We start from the raw sequence: 19,763 nt of genomic DNA on the forward strand, positions 1-19,763 counted from the left end.
ATTGAATAAAGTTGAGATTCACATTAGTACATGAACACATCGCTGCTAACATGTACATGAATTACTGTAATCATATTATATTTGGCGTGTACGATATTTGGCGGAAATTAGTTTTTGAACAAGTTGGCGTGGATTTGAATAAGCATATTCCTGAATGTGACTATTCTTATACATATATGCATGTCATTTAGCAATGTACTTGAATTTGCGGAAGCCATATTCCACCAAAAGCGCTAAATAGAATACACAGCCAAATGTAGTACGTTTACAGTAAACATGTCAGATATTGTTAGATAAAATTCAAGACTCAAAAATTTATGTTGTTAATTAAATGTAGTCAAATGAAAACACGTTTGTGATAAGGTCTCAAGAGGTTGTCAAATTTAGTGAAATTAAGTCTTCATCCATTAAATAATTTTTCTGTTCACAGCTAATAATTCTGTAAAATTAACATGTAGTATGGCAAGATATTTACAAATATGTTTACGTAGTAGACTACGCTGGCATTTGAATTCCATGCAATCGAAGCTATTAATGGCTTATCTATAATGTCAAAATAATAATATTTTGAATAGGTCTGTTTACATATACAGACATAGCAATGAGATTTTCAATATGATTGTGGTATGCAGATACAAACCTGGCTATGATATACACGTATCATGTCAGAGTTGTTTTTGTAAATATAACAAGAAACAATGCTGGATTTTCGAACTGGAGTACATGTATATATTCACAATTTTATTTGATAATGCATAAACCAAGAGTAGATATAATATATTGCAACAGTTTAGCTGAAGTTAGTAATGTGTTACACTTGCATTATATATTCAATGCCAACTAAAGGTCTAGCCCAATTTCCAATCTGTAAATGATAAACACTCTTCAATATCATGATCCCAGTTCTGACCTACTTTTATAAACCTTTACCTTGTATTTATAATGAGTAGTATCTATTATCTAAATGTGGATAGTGAAAGATTCAGATTTTTACTATTCAATTAGTTATATGTTTGACATTTATAGATCAATTTTTATCATGAGTAGTGTATGATATCATATGGCTTCGTTATTTTGTATTTGGTAGGATTGCTTATAAGTAACGTAATTGTTTTCATCAACGTGATATTGCCAACAATTCCAAAAATTTCTATCTTGAAATCTACCTTTCAAACCTCCTACATGGGTTAATAGTTGTTTGTTTTCATTTTTATAAGAAAGGAATATTGTGTTCTCAAATGTCAGTTGCTCACACAGCTTTAGATGTTGAACATGTCAGAATTCAGTGATCCGTAACAGTGAGCAGCCATTGCACTTATAAATGTCATTGTCAGTGCAGTGTCAGTGCAGACACCCTTTTGTTTTGACACTTACCCGCACCTACAGGTGGTTGAATTTGACTCTCAGGTGTGTGGGTGTAAAGCTTCGTGAGTCTCGAGGGAAGGGATTTCAAGGGAAGGTTCCAAAACTTGTACATGAATGCTAATTATTGTGCACTTGCATGAGGACTGTAAGTGCATGAATCTTACATAATAAATAGTTTAATCCTGCATGAATACAGAATAAATTGATATATTACTTATAAAGTCATGGAAAGTATGAAGATCAAAATCTTTGATTTTGCTCTTATTTTCACTACATGACTTTATTTATGTTGAAATTCATTGCAACAATGACAGCATGCTGATGTTTTATGTTTTGGGATCATTTAAAGTAGGATTATGTAATCATTCAGACAAGATAATAAAGAAATGTGAACAAAATATAGGTGAGGCATTACCTATATTCACATGACCTTTTTCCTTTTAAATTCTAAATTTCAGTCAGAGGACCCAACCGATATACTACTGAGTTGATTAACTACTTTTAAAACCCTTCATGAATATATATATACGGGATAGATATATACCCTGTGTGTATCATGAATACTAACTGGTTTGTCTCTGCATTGTCTTTGGAAATCAAATAAAGAGGAGAGACCCTTACCCTGCTCATGGCAACTACTGAAGGACAGTCAATTTAAGATTAAGAAAACAAGTATCTGAAGTATGGAAATATTGAAGGAATGAATTCAATATTAATAGGGATTGTGCCATTATATGTACATGTATTATCATTGGCTGGTTTGGCTTTGATTAGACTGACGGTCACTGACCCTGCATGTACACACATGCATGTAGTAATGTACATACACATTACTATAATGATATGTATTTTGATTGACATTAAAGATTAAATAAGATCCTTTCCATTTCCTTGACTTATGAAGCTTATCTTATCCTTATATGTATTGACTTGTTTGTTAGTACAATAAGTTTGAGTTGAAAATCTTTATCCTTTACCCTATATTAACTAACTGTATTTTTTTCTGTTAAGAGAAATGGTCATGCATCTACTTATCTTCTTAACCCCTCATACTGTATATGGTTTTAATTATTCATCTGTCACAGCATTTTCACCTTTAATATTTATGTAAGTACACATCTGTCATTTTTTGCACTTTGAAAAGTTTCCAACAGCAAGGGATGTTGAATGCCCTATGATTTTCAATTAGAGAGGGGGTTCAAGATATTAAGGGTGTGAAATATTTTAAGCCCCCCACCCCACCCCCAATGATAATCAACCTTTGCTGATAAAGAGATGATTTGATAAGTTGCTTTTTATTGTATGTACATTCATAGTATTACATGTAGAAATGTTTGTTACTATAGATTCCTTAATTTTATAATATTCACATAAAATTGCAAGAAGCACCCCTGCCATATTTTAAGGTTAATGTTGTAAAGTATTATACAATTATTTAATGCTTGAGCAGTCAATAGACCAGACATTAAATAATTGTTTTATTACCTAATTCCTTTTTTTAGTTATAGTTTGCAGGATTTACAATTTGTGTATTACAGATGGTTTTCTTGCCATTATGCAATATACTAAGACCTTTTTTTTCATCTTTTACCTGCGCTAAATGTGTTGCATGCATTGAAACATCTCCACTTAATATTACTTTACACATAGGATTATAAATAGTCATTTACCTGATATAAGGCTTTAAAACTATTGATTATTTGATACTCAATATTGATAAAATAATATCAAATAAAAATAATAAAAATATTGGAATCACAAAATTAAGCATTAAATAATAAATACAAGTGTATTTGAAAACAGTGAATTGGAGTTAGTATAACGTTGTCTATCACTGTAGGTGGATGAACCCCATCTTCAGCACTGGCTACAAGAGGAAGTTGGAGGTAGAGGACATGTTCAATGTCACCAATGAGGACGCATCAGAGGACCTCGGAAATAGACTAGAGAGGTAAAGATTGGAATTCAAATCTTAAAACAAAGATTTCAACACCCAAAATAAATTCTTGTGTGATTTTGAAAATTAAAATTGATATATTTTTTTTTCCACTGAAGTGTGTGTGTATGTGTGTGTGTTTATCCCAGCCGAAGCCTTGATCTGAAATTGGAAAGATATCAAACAGTTTCAATAATTTTTGAGAGCCCTAAATTTTGTGAATTTTGTAAAACACAGGCACATGTAAAACATATTCGATGGTATGTAAATTAGTGGACAATGATATATATGGCTCGATCTACGTTTCTTGCATAAATAAAAATTTTGTTTTTTGCATCTGCTCAACAATGAAATCCACAAAAATTGGTGCTGAACAAATCTATACTACTATATTAAAATAATAGACTCGAATTTTTGGTCTTTAATACCGTGAAATCGGAAGAATACTGTCTTTTGTTTTATATATTATAAACATAATTGATACTTGGAAATTACCAATTTGTTTTTATTTTATCTCAGTGACGCTTCGCTAATTAATAATCAACGAAAATTCCTTAAAAAATCACGGAAATCACCTGAATTTTTTGGATTTTACAATCTTGCGCTTGCGCAATACATTCACGCTAACGGGATCTTTAGTTTAAGTTTCCACAATATCACATCTCCATGAATAAACTCAGAAATGATAATACAGATACGTGTAAATTTTCATTGGACTTTTGCTATATATTCTGTTCATATATATTAATGATTTCTCATGAGAGAAAGTATAAAATAACAAATATACTTTTCAACTAAGCTCTTACTTTTGTCTTCATGATGACAAAAAAATATTTGATTACATGCAAAAAAGTTACATTATATTCGTTAGGAGAGTGAAGAAAGAATATGTTTTATCATAAAATGAATAATGTCCTACGGACCCAGTTTTACAAAGAAAATACGTGTACGTTGGTGAAAGTTGTTAAATTCTTCCATTCTATGGATTATCATTTTTAGTTGAAAGGTATTTGCAGTCTCAAAAAGGTTTGTTGTGATGAATTTGACTGTTATTTTCAATGCAACTTCATTAACTTTCTCCAAAATCGTTCCGGAGCAATTCTTCAATTTTCTGCTACATTACGGGTATAAGGGAGGCATTCTAACTGTGGTGAGGGCCTTTCCCGAGACAAAGATTATTCAAACTAAGGAAAGTGTAGTGAAATTAATAGCATTATTGTAGGCTTATAGCTTTGTTATGTAAATTTCAATAATAAGGTGTGTCAATGTACCTATTTCGTAAATGTCCGATATGCAATGTCAACCCGTGCACGCACGGGTCAAAGTCTAGTATTTATAAAGGAAACAAGTCTCGGTTCCATAAAAAATGTTGCAATTCTTTATATATTCCAAATTTGATCAGAGTCTTGTCTGCAAGAATATGTTATTTAAAAATAATAGCAATATGAACAGCAGTTACTGGCATGGTCATTGGTTTCTACCAATGCATTAAGGTTATTCTTAGGGGACAGTATATAGTTGAACAAATGCAGCTACGATACTCAATTTTATTTCAATGAAGAGAATGGAATAAAGAAGCAGAAAAGAAGAAACCCCAGAACAAATCACCAAGCTTATTCAGATGTATAGTCCGGATGTTTGGAGTCCAGTATGCCTTATTAGGAATCATTGTGTTCATAGAGGTATGAACAAGTTCATACTGTAAACCAACTTTTATTTGAGATGACTTTAAATTATTCTAATGATTCACCTAATATAAACTAGTTCATAACAACCAGTTTTCACAATCAAGTCTCATCTATGCCTGTGTTGTTCTTGCACTCATGTAGCAAAATCTGGTTTGTGGCATTTTAAGAGATATATAAGTTGACGAGCTCTTGCAAACCTAGAGAATATTTCGTGCACGTGAAAAAAGTTGGTTTATAGTACATGTACCGGTACTTAATACATGTATATACATTTGCATCAATTCTAATACATCAGTACATCACTCTAAATTTTGAGCTTTGTTTGCACACAAAAGAAATAAAAACTTTGTTTATTACTCTTATTACATATATATAGAAGGTCATGATCAAAATATGTTTTAATAAGTATATCAATATTTTTGTATATACCCGGTACTTGTAGAAATACATTATAAATAGATTAGAAAAAATCTATATACAGTGTCTAGTTAACGAAATGTTTGCCGTATTCTTTATTTCATTTCTTTTTTTACAGGAAGTTACAAAGGTTGTGCAGCCCCTGTTGCTGGGAAAGTTGATTCGATACTTCACCTCAGAACCAAGCATATCAGAAACGGAGGCTTACCTGTATGCTATGGGGATGAGTCTGTCAGTCATCATTCTGGCCATTTTCCACCATCCCTACTTTTTCACCGTCCAGCGAATCGGAATGCAGATCCGTGTGGCATGTTGCTCGCTCCTGTATCGAAAGGTATTTATGTTTTTCCGCACATTGATTACAGGTTTTTTTAAGGGGTGATGTAGGTAGCAAATCTAAAACGATATCACCAGCTGTGAAAGGGTCATAGATGTTTATTATATATTAAATTGCAAATTTTTATTCTTTATATTGATTATTTCTATGAGCAGAGTGGGTAAGCAACTCTAAAACGGATATGGCAATATTTTAAAAAGTTTATGTTTGCAATTTTTTTTACATCTCCAGGCTTTACGGTTAAGCAACAAAGCCCTGGGACAGACGACTACAGGACAGATTGTGAACCTTATGTCTAATGATGTCAACAGATTTGACACGGTAATATCAAAGTGCTCAAACGTTTTCATATCGTGGCAGATTCATCATTGAAACTTTTCATATAAAGTAAATCAAGATGATTAATCCTTTACTGAATGGCTAGAAAAAGTTGGAAAATTACATGTACAGTACTAGTATTTGATTAATATGTTTTGCAATTGATTGATGTAGAATAATTTATCTCCTATTTTAACTCCATGCTATTTTTTGTTTGTGTACAATTAAGGCTGTGATGTTCATCCACTACATATGGATAGGACCTACCCAGGCCATCTTTGTTTTGGTTATACTGTGGATGGAGCTGGGTCCCTCCGCCCTGGCCGGCTTCGGTGTTCTACTCTGTCTGGTTCCTGTGCAAAGCCTGATGGGAAAACTGTTTGCCAAGCTCAGGTGAACAAAACCACCCCCACCCCCGACCACTAACTCTCTCCAATAAATAAAATCTAATGTTGCATGGAAAACATATTAGACAAAATTTAAGCCAGAAGCCCTATAGGATTGTTGGACATAAGAGGGTTACATAAATGTAGTTTTAGATGGAGTTTATACCAATTTAATTGATAATGAATAATTTTTGTATATAGTGAGTTAGTTAAAGTTATATTAGTTAAACATGCACTTTTGCCTTCCAAAAATTATAAACAAATCATGCATATCAATCAAAATGTTTATAGTTATTACACTCTGTTTGAACTGATTACCCTTTTTGTTCTTGTAATTCTAGTCTAAACATGAGAAAATGCATTTTTTTAAAGTAAAAACTGGGCTAAATTAGGTTAACATTACACTGACATGTGTATGCAATTCAAACTTTAACAAGAAGCTAAAAGAGCAGCAATTCTCGACATTTTTTAACAGAAACAAGACTGCGATCCACACAGATGAGAGGGTAAAGGTCATGAATGAGATCATTTCAGGAATGAGGGTGATCAAGATGTATTGCTGGGAAAAACCATTCGGAGAACTAGTCGCCAAAATTAGGAAGTACGTACATGTAATTATATATTATACACATGCTGTAACTGATTTTATTTTATATCTCTGTTCTTGCACCTTGTTAACCATTTTATTTTATTTTTTAAAATCTTTGAAGATTAATTTAACACACAAGGTTTTTTTTAAGGTATTGATTAAATACTTAATTCCTCTGTTTATTTTGAGATAGGCTCACTGTATACTGTTATAGTACATGTTTGTGCTACGGTATGACTCAAAAGAAATATTATCCAAATCTTTTAAATGCAACATACAAACTGCCTCCAACAAAATATCTTGAAGGTTCATATTACTTATGTATGTTCATAATGTACTTCTCAAATCATTACTATATGAACTAAGTATTCATATATTATGCAGAGCTTTTGTGATATACATATCTAAGAATAAACAACAGTGATTTGCTTGCTGCAAGCTTAAAATCTTTGTACATATAAGCCTTTATAAACAGCTAATTGGATACTTGATTAACATATAATACAGTATGTAGTTACGTGTATAGAAGTCTCCTAGCTTGGATCCAATCCCCTCTTTGCTCCCTAGCTTTCATATTATGAATACATTACAATATATTACTTTGGAATCCTCCACAGGTTTTAATTCCCCCCAAAAATATAAAACTTTTTAGATTATTGTGTGTACCGTATTAGTGTATGATCCACAAAATTACATGCCCTCAAATCAGTAAAAAAATGCCATTCACAAAATAAGCCCTCACATAATCGCAATAGGAGGGCAAAACTACAATAATTTATTCATTCTAGGATATAAACTTTGATGTAACATTGTGATTTAATATGTACCATAACCCAACTATAAGTTAATAATTGATACACCTTGTATAAAGCGTGATGAACTATAATTGTTAATATTACAAAGGTGACTTATAGGCCCAATGGGCCGGGTGCCCAATATTCATGTACAAGTAGTTGTTATAAAATTTGTATCATACGGTACAATTGTACATAATATGCACATGTCACTATAATAAATAATTTACTTACCGGTACTTACACATATTTAAGTGATTTTGACATTAAATTGTTCCAACTGTTCACTTGAATGATTTTTTTCCCAATTTTATTATTCTCCTGGCATATACATGTACATATACATTATATGCATAAAAACCACAGTAAACTTTAGGTTTTGTTTTTCATTAGATTAAATTGGTCGTGCATTTACTGATCCATTGATTAAAATGGCTGACCACTTTTATTGCCCCATAGTGAAATGTCAGTGAAACGTTAATGGGTACATAGCACATCTAGTGTTTGCAAAGCCATCATCTAATTATTGAGTGTCTGGTACATATGAAGGAAACATAAGGCGACATGAATGAAAGAAAGCCACATATCAAAATCAAATATTATACTTTGACCCAACCATGGATGTGATTTCTCAGCGAATCCCTGATTTCAGCAGATTTGTAAATCAAAGTGTTCACTTAGAGATCAATTTGCAGACCCACGATTGAGTGATATTTCCTCATTTTATCTTCTTCAGCTGCCATTCATATCCCTGAATCCAACATAAGAGTTGTTTCTTTATTTTGACTTAAACTGCGCCCGTGAAAAATAGAAAGCCATAAACTGAAAGACATTTTTCTTTATTTATTCAATATAATAACATGAAACATCTGTTATTTCTATATAACCGAACTTGCACGAAATCTTGTATAAAAGAAAGCCACATACTCAAAGCAATGCATATCATTTTATACAATAACTCCTCAGTTATTTCTATATTACCCCCTAAACTTGCACTGAATCTTTCAATCTTAAATTTTTTTGGCTCTGGAATTAAGACCAAATTTTCTCTGCTTCTTTGTCTTCCAGGAGTGAGTCTGGGCGAATAAGAATGAGCAATTACATACGAGCCCTAATCCTGGGGCCCTTCTTGGTCTCCACAAAGTTTGTTATATTCCTGACCTTTGTTGTCTTTGTATACACGGGAGGGACCTTGACAGCCGAGAAGGTTTTCGTGACCATCTCGCTTTACCAGGCCGTGCGCTTGTCAACTACCCTATTTATTCCGTTTGCCATCCAATTTATCTCTGAGACCAGGGTTACCATTAAAAGACTAGAGGTTAGTTCATGCACATTTGATTGTAGGATGTCCCAGATAAGGGACACACCTCTTTACTTAAGACTCTCAGTCAGTATAAATTCTTTTTCTAATGTCCTCTTTATAATATACAATGGGTTTAATTTCATGGCTATCAAAAAAATCTGGTTGTTGTGTAAATGGTAAATTAAATGACCAACCTCAGATCAATGAAGTGTCAATCAAGTGAAATTTCAATTGATGTTTGTCAATAAAGTGAAAAGTCAGTCCAGTGAAGGCCCTGAATATCTCATACCTTTTTGACTAATGGTTCCTGGCTAAATTGACCGAACATTGATCAGGCCTATAAAAAAAAATTGTGTGTTTAGGGTAACACTGTTGAAAAAAGTAGGTTAGGTAGGTAGGGATTTTTTTTAAATTTTATCATATTTTTTTCTTCATGATTCCTAAGAATGTTTGTTTGTGTCATATTTAAAAACAGATTTTTTAATAGAAATAATATAAAATTCACAATCGGATAAAAACAGACATCTAAAAATGGTAGGATCGGGGCATTTTTTAGGTTAGGTTGGATTACCCTAAACACACAACTTTTTTTTTTAAGGCCTCACTGTAAATACAGTAAAGCATGCTTATAGAAATGTGCTGGGTACAGTTAAGCTTTGTTTTAAGTGAAATTCGTCAAGCTTACAACATGTAATAAAGTCAGAGGGAATGAAATCACTTCGCTGTAAATGTCAATTCATTATAAGTGTGTTCGCTATAACCGTGTTTTACTGTACTCCCATATTAATCTACTCTTGGTGTAATTCTTCATTGAACTTTTGTAAGTGTTTTTTTTTTTTGCCTTAGGCTAATGATATTAAGAAAACTTCCATAATGATATCGACAATTTAAATTTTGATTTGCCCTTTATAATTGATTTTGCAGAGAGAAATAGAAAATCTATGTTTTATTTGTGAATGAATAACAATCAATATATTTCATCAACCCATTTGTTTATTTTGCTGTATTGTTAATTGGCCCACAGGATTGGAGTTATCATTGCCATATGCAACCCTTGGGGTCCTCAGAACAAAATTATCAGATAACTTTGGAAATGAATTGGGTTTGAAGTATTGCTATACAGAAGAGGCATGCCAAATTTGATGATATAAAGTACTTTAATAATCAATGGTTCTTGAGAGAGAATGAGAGAGAGAGAGATATGAGAGATATTTACAGAAGTCTCTGCAAATAATGTCAAGTTATGAACACAGTTGATAATGGTTATTCTATTTAAAGCAGATGCTTCCTGGCTGTTTTGTGTTTAGAATGTTGAGTATTAAATCTTTCTATCTATCCCTGGTCTGTGTGCATCTATAGGATTTAACTCAAAACTGCATGTGCATGGAATGAATCTGTTAGATATTTTTGGTTCTAGTATTTCCTTAATCTAAAAAAAAACTTGCTGTGGCCGAAAAAATATTTCTTCAGCGTGGTATTGTTTTTAATTTTATTTACATGAACCTGTTTGTTTTTTTTCCATATTTATTTCTTGCATGCTACAAGCCACATCTACATGTGAATGGTGTGGTATACAAACTTCTGCCAGTAGCCCATATTATAAAAAAAAAATTTCCAGTATTATGACCACTTGACTATCATTCAGTCCATAATTGAATCTTTAAGCATGATGAAATATTCAGAACTTGCATGGGAAATTTTTGATTCCTCTTGAAATATGAATTTTATGACAACAACGTCAGTATATGTCTAGATTTGAAAACAATAGTGCATATTATAGATATTTAGCATATCTTTTTCTTATTAAAAATACCGTACATTTAGTAACATCAGTACTTTGTATTTTATCCCCATCCCAGTACCACCCCCCCCCCCCCCCCCCCTTGTACATGTACCTCCACAGGAACTATCGCTTTGGCCCTTAATATATCAGAATTATATTAATTACAGTGTATAATCCCTTCAGTAATTCAAAGGTCTCTATATGGAGTCATGTATCACTGTTTTATTGGTCTCAGGTGTTTTTTTCATTTGCTGTAACATTATACACAGTTTAGTAATTTAAAATGTCAGATGATTGAATTTCGGGTGCAGTGGTAAGCAGGACTATTTGCTAGTTGCTGCCCAGATTTCATGAAACCCTCTGTGTTCAAACTGAACAAAAACTACATAACATACTTGAAACCCACCCACTTCTTTATATCACCCATATATTTCAGAATTTCCTCCAAATTTTATAATCAGGTTTAATTAGCATGCAAAGAATAGATTATTATCAGCTAGGTTCCAATATCACTACTTTTTTTCAGAAGGGAGTCAGTGATAGCTAAATTTGTATGATGATGTTTTAAAAATGCTATGTTTTACATTGATATTTGGGGTAAAACATATAAGTTTAAGTTTTAAATTCAAGGAATCATAGATATCTCTCTTACTTTAATCTCCTAGCTCATATTTGATCAAATCAGATATCGTTGTCTATTTAATAAAGAAATCATTTAAATTTCTACCTATGATATAATACTATTAATACTACATGTATATAACAGAATTTGATAGTTTACCCTTTATAAACCACAAAGCAGTTTTGAAAAAGTGTAAACTGCTCCAACTTATGTTATACTCGTCTGAAATAAGTAGAAAATAATTTATTTCAAATAATTGAAATTTCTATAACTTGAAAAAATATATGTTCCATTATTTAACAAAATGACATTAGTTGAACAGTCATAAATATTGCACATATGCGTCGATTGTGATGTAGGCAATTTATGTTATACGATATAATATATTTGTTTAGTCAATCAAATGAGGCATTACAAGCAGAATTAAACTATATAAGATTTGAAGGATTCTTATAAATTGAGCAACTCTTAGAAAATGACTCCTTAGGTAGGCACTGAAACATTTCTATTCTTCAAAGTATTTTTTTTCAAAGCTTTTCTCTTTTCAAAAAAATTACCTCAGACCATTACAAATTATTTTGGGAGAATTAGTCGCTATGAACCAGTTCATCTCAAGTATATCGTGAAATAAAGTCATCCCAAATGCTGCAAATATAAGTTGGTTTACAGTAAAAAAGGCCAGCTAAAGATAATTGCAGATCTTCTTTTCTGTAGTAAAATAAGCTAAGCTAGGAATGGATTTGGATGCTTTTTATGTGAAACTTGAGTAAACAAGTTAAGACATGTGCACTGCTCGGATGACTCTGTGCCTTCATGTTGCTGGTTTGTAGGTGTGAACTGAGGTATGTTCAGGCATCAAAGTTCATCTCGGGAGTTCAGGCCTCAGTTTGGACAGTGGGTCCTCGTCTCATTTACTTGGCTGTGGTTGTTCCTCCAGCACTCTTGGGAGTCGTTATCCGCCCAGAACGACTTTACGTCTGTCTTGCTCTGTTGTTTAACTTGACACATTCGTTTCTTGGCTGTTTCTTTCTCGCCATCTCGAGAGCTAGTGAGTCTATGATCTCGTTGAGGAGAATAAAGGTAAGAGTCGGCTGCTTTGAATTAAAAGTGGTTCAGATTATTGATGGTTAAATGTCATGAAGAAATTTTGATGATTTTTTTTCCTTCAAAAGATCTTAGTTTTGAACAAGATGTTAGAGGAACTATTGAATGATAATTGCATTTTATAGAGTTAAGCTGGTTTTTAAAGCGAAAATGTATCCTTTATCTTGTCTCAATCTTTAGAATAAAAATTTGTTACTGGTCCTACTGTTGGATGAAATGAGTTGAATTATGTAGTAAAAATATTGTGGATGTAAAGCTAGTCGTTCAGCTAGCTGTTGATCCATAAACTCAATTTATATTCATTTTTATTGCCCACTTTGTAGCAATTTGTTCTCGTATAATTCAAAATAATAACGATTCCTGTTTTTGTTTTCATTCCATATCTGCATGCAATGTTTAAAAATTTGTTGTATGTTTGATATAGCATGCCATGCAGTACTTTCAATACTTTGATTAATTGCTGGAGTGCTTAAGAAAAATTAGGAAATGGATGAGTTGTATAACGTTTAAGTTTATAGCCTGAAAATTGTAAAACAAATTATATCAAAGGGACGCAGTAAAAGAATTTACTTCACCGTTTATTTTAGGTTGATCTGAGGTTGTGTCATAATTTAAAAGCTTGCTTGAGCTATCGGCTCAAATGAGCTTTTCTAATGACTCATTGTACAAAGAGATCTGTCAGTAAAGTTTCACATTTTTAACTCCCCCTGAACAATCAGATTAATTTCAGCCACCTTTGCACAATAAAAAATTCTTGCTGTATAATGTTGTATTTTTTTTTTATTACTGTTAAAGTTGTTATTTACGTGTAGGGAAAATTTATAGAGTAAGCTTAAAACTGCATAAAATACCATCATGTGTATGGTTTAGTAAAAGTTTAGTCTGGTAAATCATGCATTAGCATATTTAATACCCATGGAATTGTTTGACTATAGAAGACGCATATTTAACTACCAGACTGAGTGTAAATACTGTGGAATCATTTAAGTTCACTGGGGGGGGGGCAATTTTTGTGGTTTTGGGGGTTTTTGCTTATTTGTGAGGATGTCATTTCGTTGATGTGTCGATTTTCAGTTTTGGTAAGATAACTAACTCTTTCAAAATTTGTTTCATCGAGGATGTAAATTTCTTGGGGGAGGGCTACCCATGAATACCACAAAAATTGAGCCACCACGAATCCTAATGAATCTACAGTTACCTTGTTTCACGGTATTGCTTAAAAATCTCCAACTGTATCATAGAATTTCCTTATGCTGGAGGAACTGGACCAAGGATCTATAGAGGATGCATCAGGGTTACGTCCCAAGCTACAAAACTGTTTCATAGAAGTAGACCACCTCTCCGCCAAGTGGGACGCAGTAAGTGGATAATCATTTGATGGTAGTCTCAGACCCTTTATTATTGAAAAAAATATTTATCAAAAATAAAAAAGATATTGATATTAAAGTGAATAATTTTTTCACAACTTTATTATTATCAGTTACTTCCCCATAGTGATTTGGCAGGGAAAAAAAATATTTTTAGAAACTACATACCATTACCTATCAAATGAGTATATAGAATACATGTACATGTATATACATGTACCTTACAAGGCATCATTTTTTGGTCAATTGTACATCTGATACCTTAAAGTTTATAAAATTTGTCGATCTCTCACTAATATTATAGAGAGCATTGTTACATTAAGACTTGTCAAACCTAGTCTAGCAATTAAGTCTTATGTGTAGTTGAGGACTAGCATTGAATCAACTCTTTATTATCATATTTTTGCCTGGCTGAGGGAAATTTAAAAGTATTATGATTGTTGACAATTGATTAGTTGTTAATCTTTTAGGAATCGGAACAGCCAACTCTGAGTGATATATCTGTGAGTGTGAAACCAGGGAAACTATTAGCAGTTATTGGACCTGTTGGAGCAGGAAAAGTATGCCTAAAAAATTTATTCAGAAAACAAAGAGTAAATTTCTCTCTTTTATAAATTGTATAATTGGACCTCAATCCATGTCTAAATTTTTCATTTCCATGCAAATTATGATACACTTAATAAAATATTTATATTTGTAATTGCATATACTCATGAAGATCAAGCTGATAAGGATATTTTTTTAAAATTTCTTCAGTCTTCCTTGCTGATGAGTATTCTGCATGAGTTACCACAGACGGAAGGTAGTGTGAAAGTGCGAGGAAAGATCTCATACACTTCCCAGCAGCCCTGGGTGTTTTCTGCCAGCCTCCGACAAAATATTGTTTTCGGAAACAAGTTTGATAATGCTCATTACAGCAAGATCATTAAGGCTTGTGCATTAGACAAGGTATATCATCATATACTGGTATTGTACATGTATATTAAATCAGAAAAGCATTCCTCGATATACTTTATGGAAAATATTTAAGTAAGAAATGGAACTTTGATGCTACATATCAAAGAAATAAGTCAGAATAGCTTTTTTTACTCCTATATACAAAAGAACATGAATTTTGGTACATGTATTTCATATTACAGCTTCAGTTTGCATGAGCTTATATATGGCTCTTCAAATTTTTGATGCTCTGATGGCTTTTTATTCCTTTTACATTTTCATTTTGGAGAATGCTGTTTTTGTCCTTTAAAGCATTTTGAAAACATTAATCTTCGTATTTATACAACAATTTCTGTTTGAAGCTTATTATACTGTGGAATCATTAGAATTCATGGTGGCTCAATTTTTGTGGTACATGTATTGGTGGGTAGCCCTCACTTACGATTGTACATCCTCAACAAAAACTAATTTTAAGAAGATTCAGTTTTCATACTGAAACTGAAAACCCTTGCATCCACAAAATTACATACCCACAAAGAAGCTATAAACCTCAAATCCACAAAAATTGGCTCCCACGAAATTAAATGATTCCACAGTATTTAGCATTCTGTTTGCCCTTCGCTGATTTCACATACATGTTGGTCATTATCCAATACCCATTTCAATTTCACAGTAATTCATGTATTCCTGTCAATTTCAAGATTGAAATTGTATGTAAGTACCGTCACCTATATACCTAAAGGTATTTCATTATATACCTTTACAATACCTTGTATTCCATCTTTGCACAGTACAAAGCAAATGTTTTTACGGTACCTTTATGTCTTTTGGGCATCGTACATTTCCATTACTTTTCTCCGCCTCTATTTGTATCACTGATACCGCCATTTGTACATGTACATTTTCCCCATAAATATTCCCTCAAATATTTTGTTTATATCAAATACAAAGTAATTTATATCAATAGATATTTACACAAGTTATTTTTTCCTCATAATTACTAATTTGTAATATCTTTTTAAATAATCTATGTAATCTAGAATTTTCATGAAATACCACTGAATTTTATTTTCTCATAAAAAACTGCCTATCAGAGCAAATGTTGTACCTACATTATAGTATATATGTAGTACAATATAGATGTAAGAATTGTAAATCTTCACACCTGAAGCTTACATATAAAGTAAATCCACTAGGTCAAAGGTTGTGGCACTTAGTTATTACAGTTGAACTTTGATATCTCGAATACAATGGATATGTAGAAGTGATTTGTATTGTCCCAACCACTTATTTTTTTAATGATTTTACCCTCGATATCATGAAGTTTTTAAACAGTCCCACCTAGTTCGAGATAACAAAGTTTGACTATATGTAAATTATTAACTTTTTTGAACAACTGCTTTACCATTTCCATTAACTCCATAAAAAAAATTGGTTGTAATGTTTTAATTCTGCTTGCAGCTGGAAATGATAAAGTGATTTGTATTGCACGAAAGAAAAATCTTCCAAGCAGGCCTTCAATTTTTCTTTTTTCTTCTTTACCTTTGCCAAGTAATGACTCAGTTCTTGTGTGTTTATGTATTACCTACATGTATAACAAAGGGAAAAAAATGTTCTGTATTTAGGACATTGAAGTGATGCCGAATGGAGACAGCACTATGATAGGAGACAGAGGGGTCAGCCTGAGTGGAGGTCAAAGGGCAAGGGTCAGTCTAGCCCGGGCCCTGTACATGGAGGCTGATGTTTATCTGTTGGATGATCCACTCAGTGCAGTCGATGCCGTAGTCAGCAGGCACCTGTTTCAAAAGTAAGGATCTTTGGAGAAAAGGAAATTATGAATTGTCAACTGTTTCTGATATAAATTCCCCCTAATAACAGAGTTTGTGGGTACATTAAGGTCATCATAACCATCTTCAGTTCTTTGCATTAAATTTTTATGTTTTGTGAAAATTAGGAACAAAAGTTGCTCATGATCAAGTGATGGACTTGACATGACATTGACAGATGTCATGGTTATATCATCATAATCATCAATGTGATCTTTGTTCTCAAATAGCTTGGGAAATAGTTATTCTTCAACAGCTCTAGTTAAAGCAATAATATTGCCTGTGTGACTGTAATAGAATATGTTATGGAAATGCTTTCAATAAAACAGCTAGATTTTATCATTGTGATGTTTATATTGTAAATAAAGTTGAAGTAAAGAAAGTTGAATTTCATTAACTGAATGTGACTGTATATTATTTTACAGGGTTATTAAAGGCATACTGAAAAACAAGCCTGTCATTCTGGTAACACATCAGCTCCACTTTCTGAAAGAGGCAGATGAAATTATCATTTTGAAAGAGGTAATGTATAGTTATTTACAGTCTGAAAAATAGCTAATGTTTAGTGATTTGCCCAACACTACTATCAGACTGGCAAGTAAGATAAGTTACATGTAAAGGGGTTGAAATCATTTTATGTTCTGGTTGGGAAAGAGTTTGAAAAAAGTTGATGAAAAAGATTTGTTGCATTCTTTATTGAGGAATGAGATTGATATTAGATTCATAAACTGACATGTATTTGAGGAAAGGACACAATTAATGAATAAATAGACAGTGCATATAGTTAATGTTTTTAGCAAATAATTGTGTTAATTCAAAAGTATATATACATGTAATTAAAAATTAATTCAAATCATTAAGTTTCATGTCTTGCACAAAAACAAGATGGATTAAAATTAAATTACCTGTATATAAATGTGTCTGCACAGGGAAAGTGTCTGGGTAAAGGAACCTTTGATGAGATGTCAACCTCAGGAATTGACTTTTCCTCCTTACTGCAAACCAATGAAGAAGAAGAAGAGAAAAAAAACCCTCCTGCTGTAGTGTACGAGAGAGCAACCAGTGTGGAGCATGCACACTCCAGTCTACAGAACATCGGGTCCACTTTCTCCCTAACCTCAATAGGCACAGAATTTGAGGTAAGATCTGAAAGTTCTATTTTCAGTGAATCTAGTTTTGGTGAACAATACAGTAATCTTTCTTTGAATCTCTTCATGATTGTTTCTTTGAACAAAAAAATATCTGGGTTTACCGGTATTAGTGTACCATATATTTGTTTACAAATTTGATGCTGTATCATTCTATGAAATTAGAAATTCATTGCATGAAGGCTTTTAAGATCAATTGTGTTACTGTAAATTCCTAATTAAACGCGAGGAATTAATATCCGCGTAAAATCGTGAGAAGCATCCTTCGCTGATTTTAAAATCTCGCCATTATTTTCTGTGAGTTTAAAACTATAAAAAATAAGGAAAAAAGTTCAACGTTCGCGATTTTATGTTCTCGTTATTTTATACAAACCAGCGGGATCGCGGAATTAAGTACTCGCGTAATATAAGGAATTTACAGTATACATATGTATTACTTTTAGTGTGGTTTCTTTTTTTGTAGCCTCAGTTGTTATTTTCATTAATGTTCTTTCCTCCCATAGCCTGACCCTGTGAAGCTACCAGAAGAGGAAGAAAGGAAGGATGGACAAGTGGGATTGTGGGTATACTTCAAGTACTTCCAGGCGGGATCTGGTCCCATCAAGTTTCCTGTACTGTTTCTCCTTAACGTGATTGCCCAGGCTGCTTACATTATCAGTGATTGGTGGCTAGCAAGATGGTAAAGATTTGATTTATTGCAAATCTTTTTTTTTCTTTGAAAGCTAAATTTTCATTTAACTCTTGATTTTATAACATGTTGCAAATTTAGAAATATGTAAACTTTTTAATATGTGTAATTAATTTTCTAGTCTTTTTAAAAGATTGTTATAGTACATTATAATATCAAATAAATTTTTGCATGTTTTAGTTTTAACATTATTGAAAAGATCACAAAAAATCTTGAAGAGATAAAAGATAGTTCATTATATGAATCATGAAATATATATATATATAATTGAATGTATATTATTCATCATGGTATAAAAATAAGCAGTGTTTTCAATTTTCAGCTTGTCCTGATGTAATTTCTTGAAATAAAACTTTATTGATGTTTTATTTAAGTTCACCATGATTTCCTGAAAACTTTACCATGTTATCTTGATTAATTATACAGGGCCAATAATGAGGAAAGAAGAGGAGATATGATTGATCAAGATGCTCTCCTTAGATCTCAAGGAATGAACAATACAAACATCACTATTCCTGACAGCCAGACAGACTTCAATGTGTACGTCTTTTCAGGGATCATTGCATCTGTGTTCATCTTTGGCCTTCTCAGAGCCTTGATGTATTTCAAGGTGGCAGTTGATGCAGCCAAACATTTACACAACAAGATGTTTAGGAGGCTTCTCCGAGTCCCGATCAGATTCTTTGACATTAATCCAGTTGGTAAGACTTCAACTTAGGTTTCCATCCAGCTTAGTTTTAATATAGACATTCTTCACTCCCCAACCCTCATTCTCTCCCTTCCTCCCTCCCTCTTTCTCTTTCCTTTTTTTCTCTCTCTCCTCTTTTTCTCTCTTCTCTTCTCTCTCTCTCTTTCTCTCTCTCTCTCTCATTCATCATCATCATCATCATCTCTTAAAGGGACTTGGACACGATTTGAGATCAAATCAAAAATTTTATTTTTATTTTTTATGTATAAAATGGTTTACTGGTGCATTTTAAATGATTGACCAAAATATTGAATGTTAAAGTCAAGTTACGAGCGAGATACAGAGGTAAGAATTGGTTGTTATGTAAACAAAGCTTGAGTCTTATAGTTGTTTACAAAAAATGTAATGTAGAGAAATACTGTTATTAAAAAAAAGAAAGATACATTTGATTGAAACTTACACCAATAC

General features: G+C 32.4%; 1 protein-coding gene across 2 annotated transcripts in view; it reads left to right on the plus strand.

The window, feature by feature from the left end:
• LOC105326077 (ATP-binding cassette sub-family C member 4) overlaps window positions 1-19,763 on the plus strand; it is a 28,165-nt gene that overhangs the window by 1,647 nt on the left and 6,755 nt on the right. Inside the window, exons 2-16 of one of the 2 annotated variants that reach the window (XM_034472449.2) lie at window positions 3,206-3,316; window positions 4,863-4,983; window positions 5,525-5,740; window positions 5,975-6,064; window positions 6,291-6,454; window positions 6,923-7,048; window positions 12,369-12,618; window positions 13,884-14,000; window positions 14,480-14,569; window positions 14,766-14,957; window positions 16,571-16,752; window positions 17,197-17,293; window positions 17,701-17,910; window positions 18,423-18,598; window positions 19,034-19,308. In XM_034472449.2, coding sequence (XP_034328340.2) covers window positions 3,206-3,316; window positions 4,863-4,983; window positions 5,525-5,740; window positions 5,975-6,064; window positions 6,291-6,454; window positions 6,923-7,048; window positions 12,369-12,618; window positions 13,884-14,000; window positions 14,480-14,569; window positions 14,766-14,957; window positions 16,571-16,752; window positions 17,197-17,293; window positions 17,701-17,910; window positions 18,423-18,598; window positions 19,034-19,308 — 2,417 coding nt within the window. Of the gene's footprint in view, window positions 1-3,205; window positions 3,317-4,862; window positions 4,984-5,524; window positions 5,741-5,974; window positions 6,065-6,290; window positions 6,455-6,922; window positions 7,049-8,898; window positions 9,149-12,368; window positions 12,619-13,883; window positions 14,001-14,479; window positions 14,570-14,765; window positions 14,958-16,570; window positions 16,753-17,196; window positions 17,294-17,700; window positions 17,911-18,422; window positions 18,599-19,033; window positions 19,309-19,763 lie in introns of both variants that reach the window. The other variant, XM_066068324.1, reaches the window with a different exon arrangement.

Source organism: Magallana gigas, chromosome 8 (genome assembly GCF_963853765.1).
Source record: "Magallana gigas chromosome 8, xbMagGiga1.1, whole genome shotgun sequence".
NCBI lineage: Eukaryota > Metazoa > Mollusca > Bivalvia > Ostreida > Ostreidae > Magallana > Magallana gigas.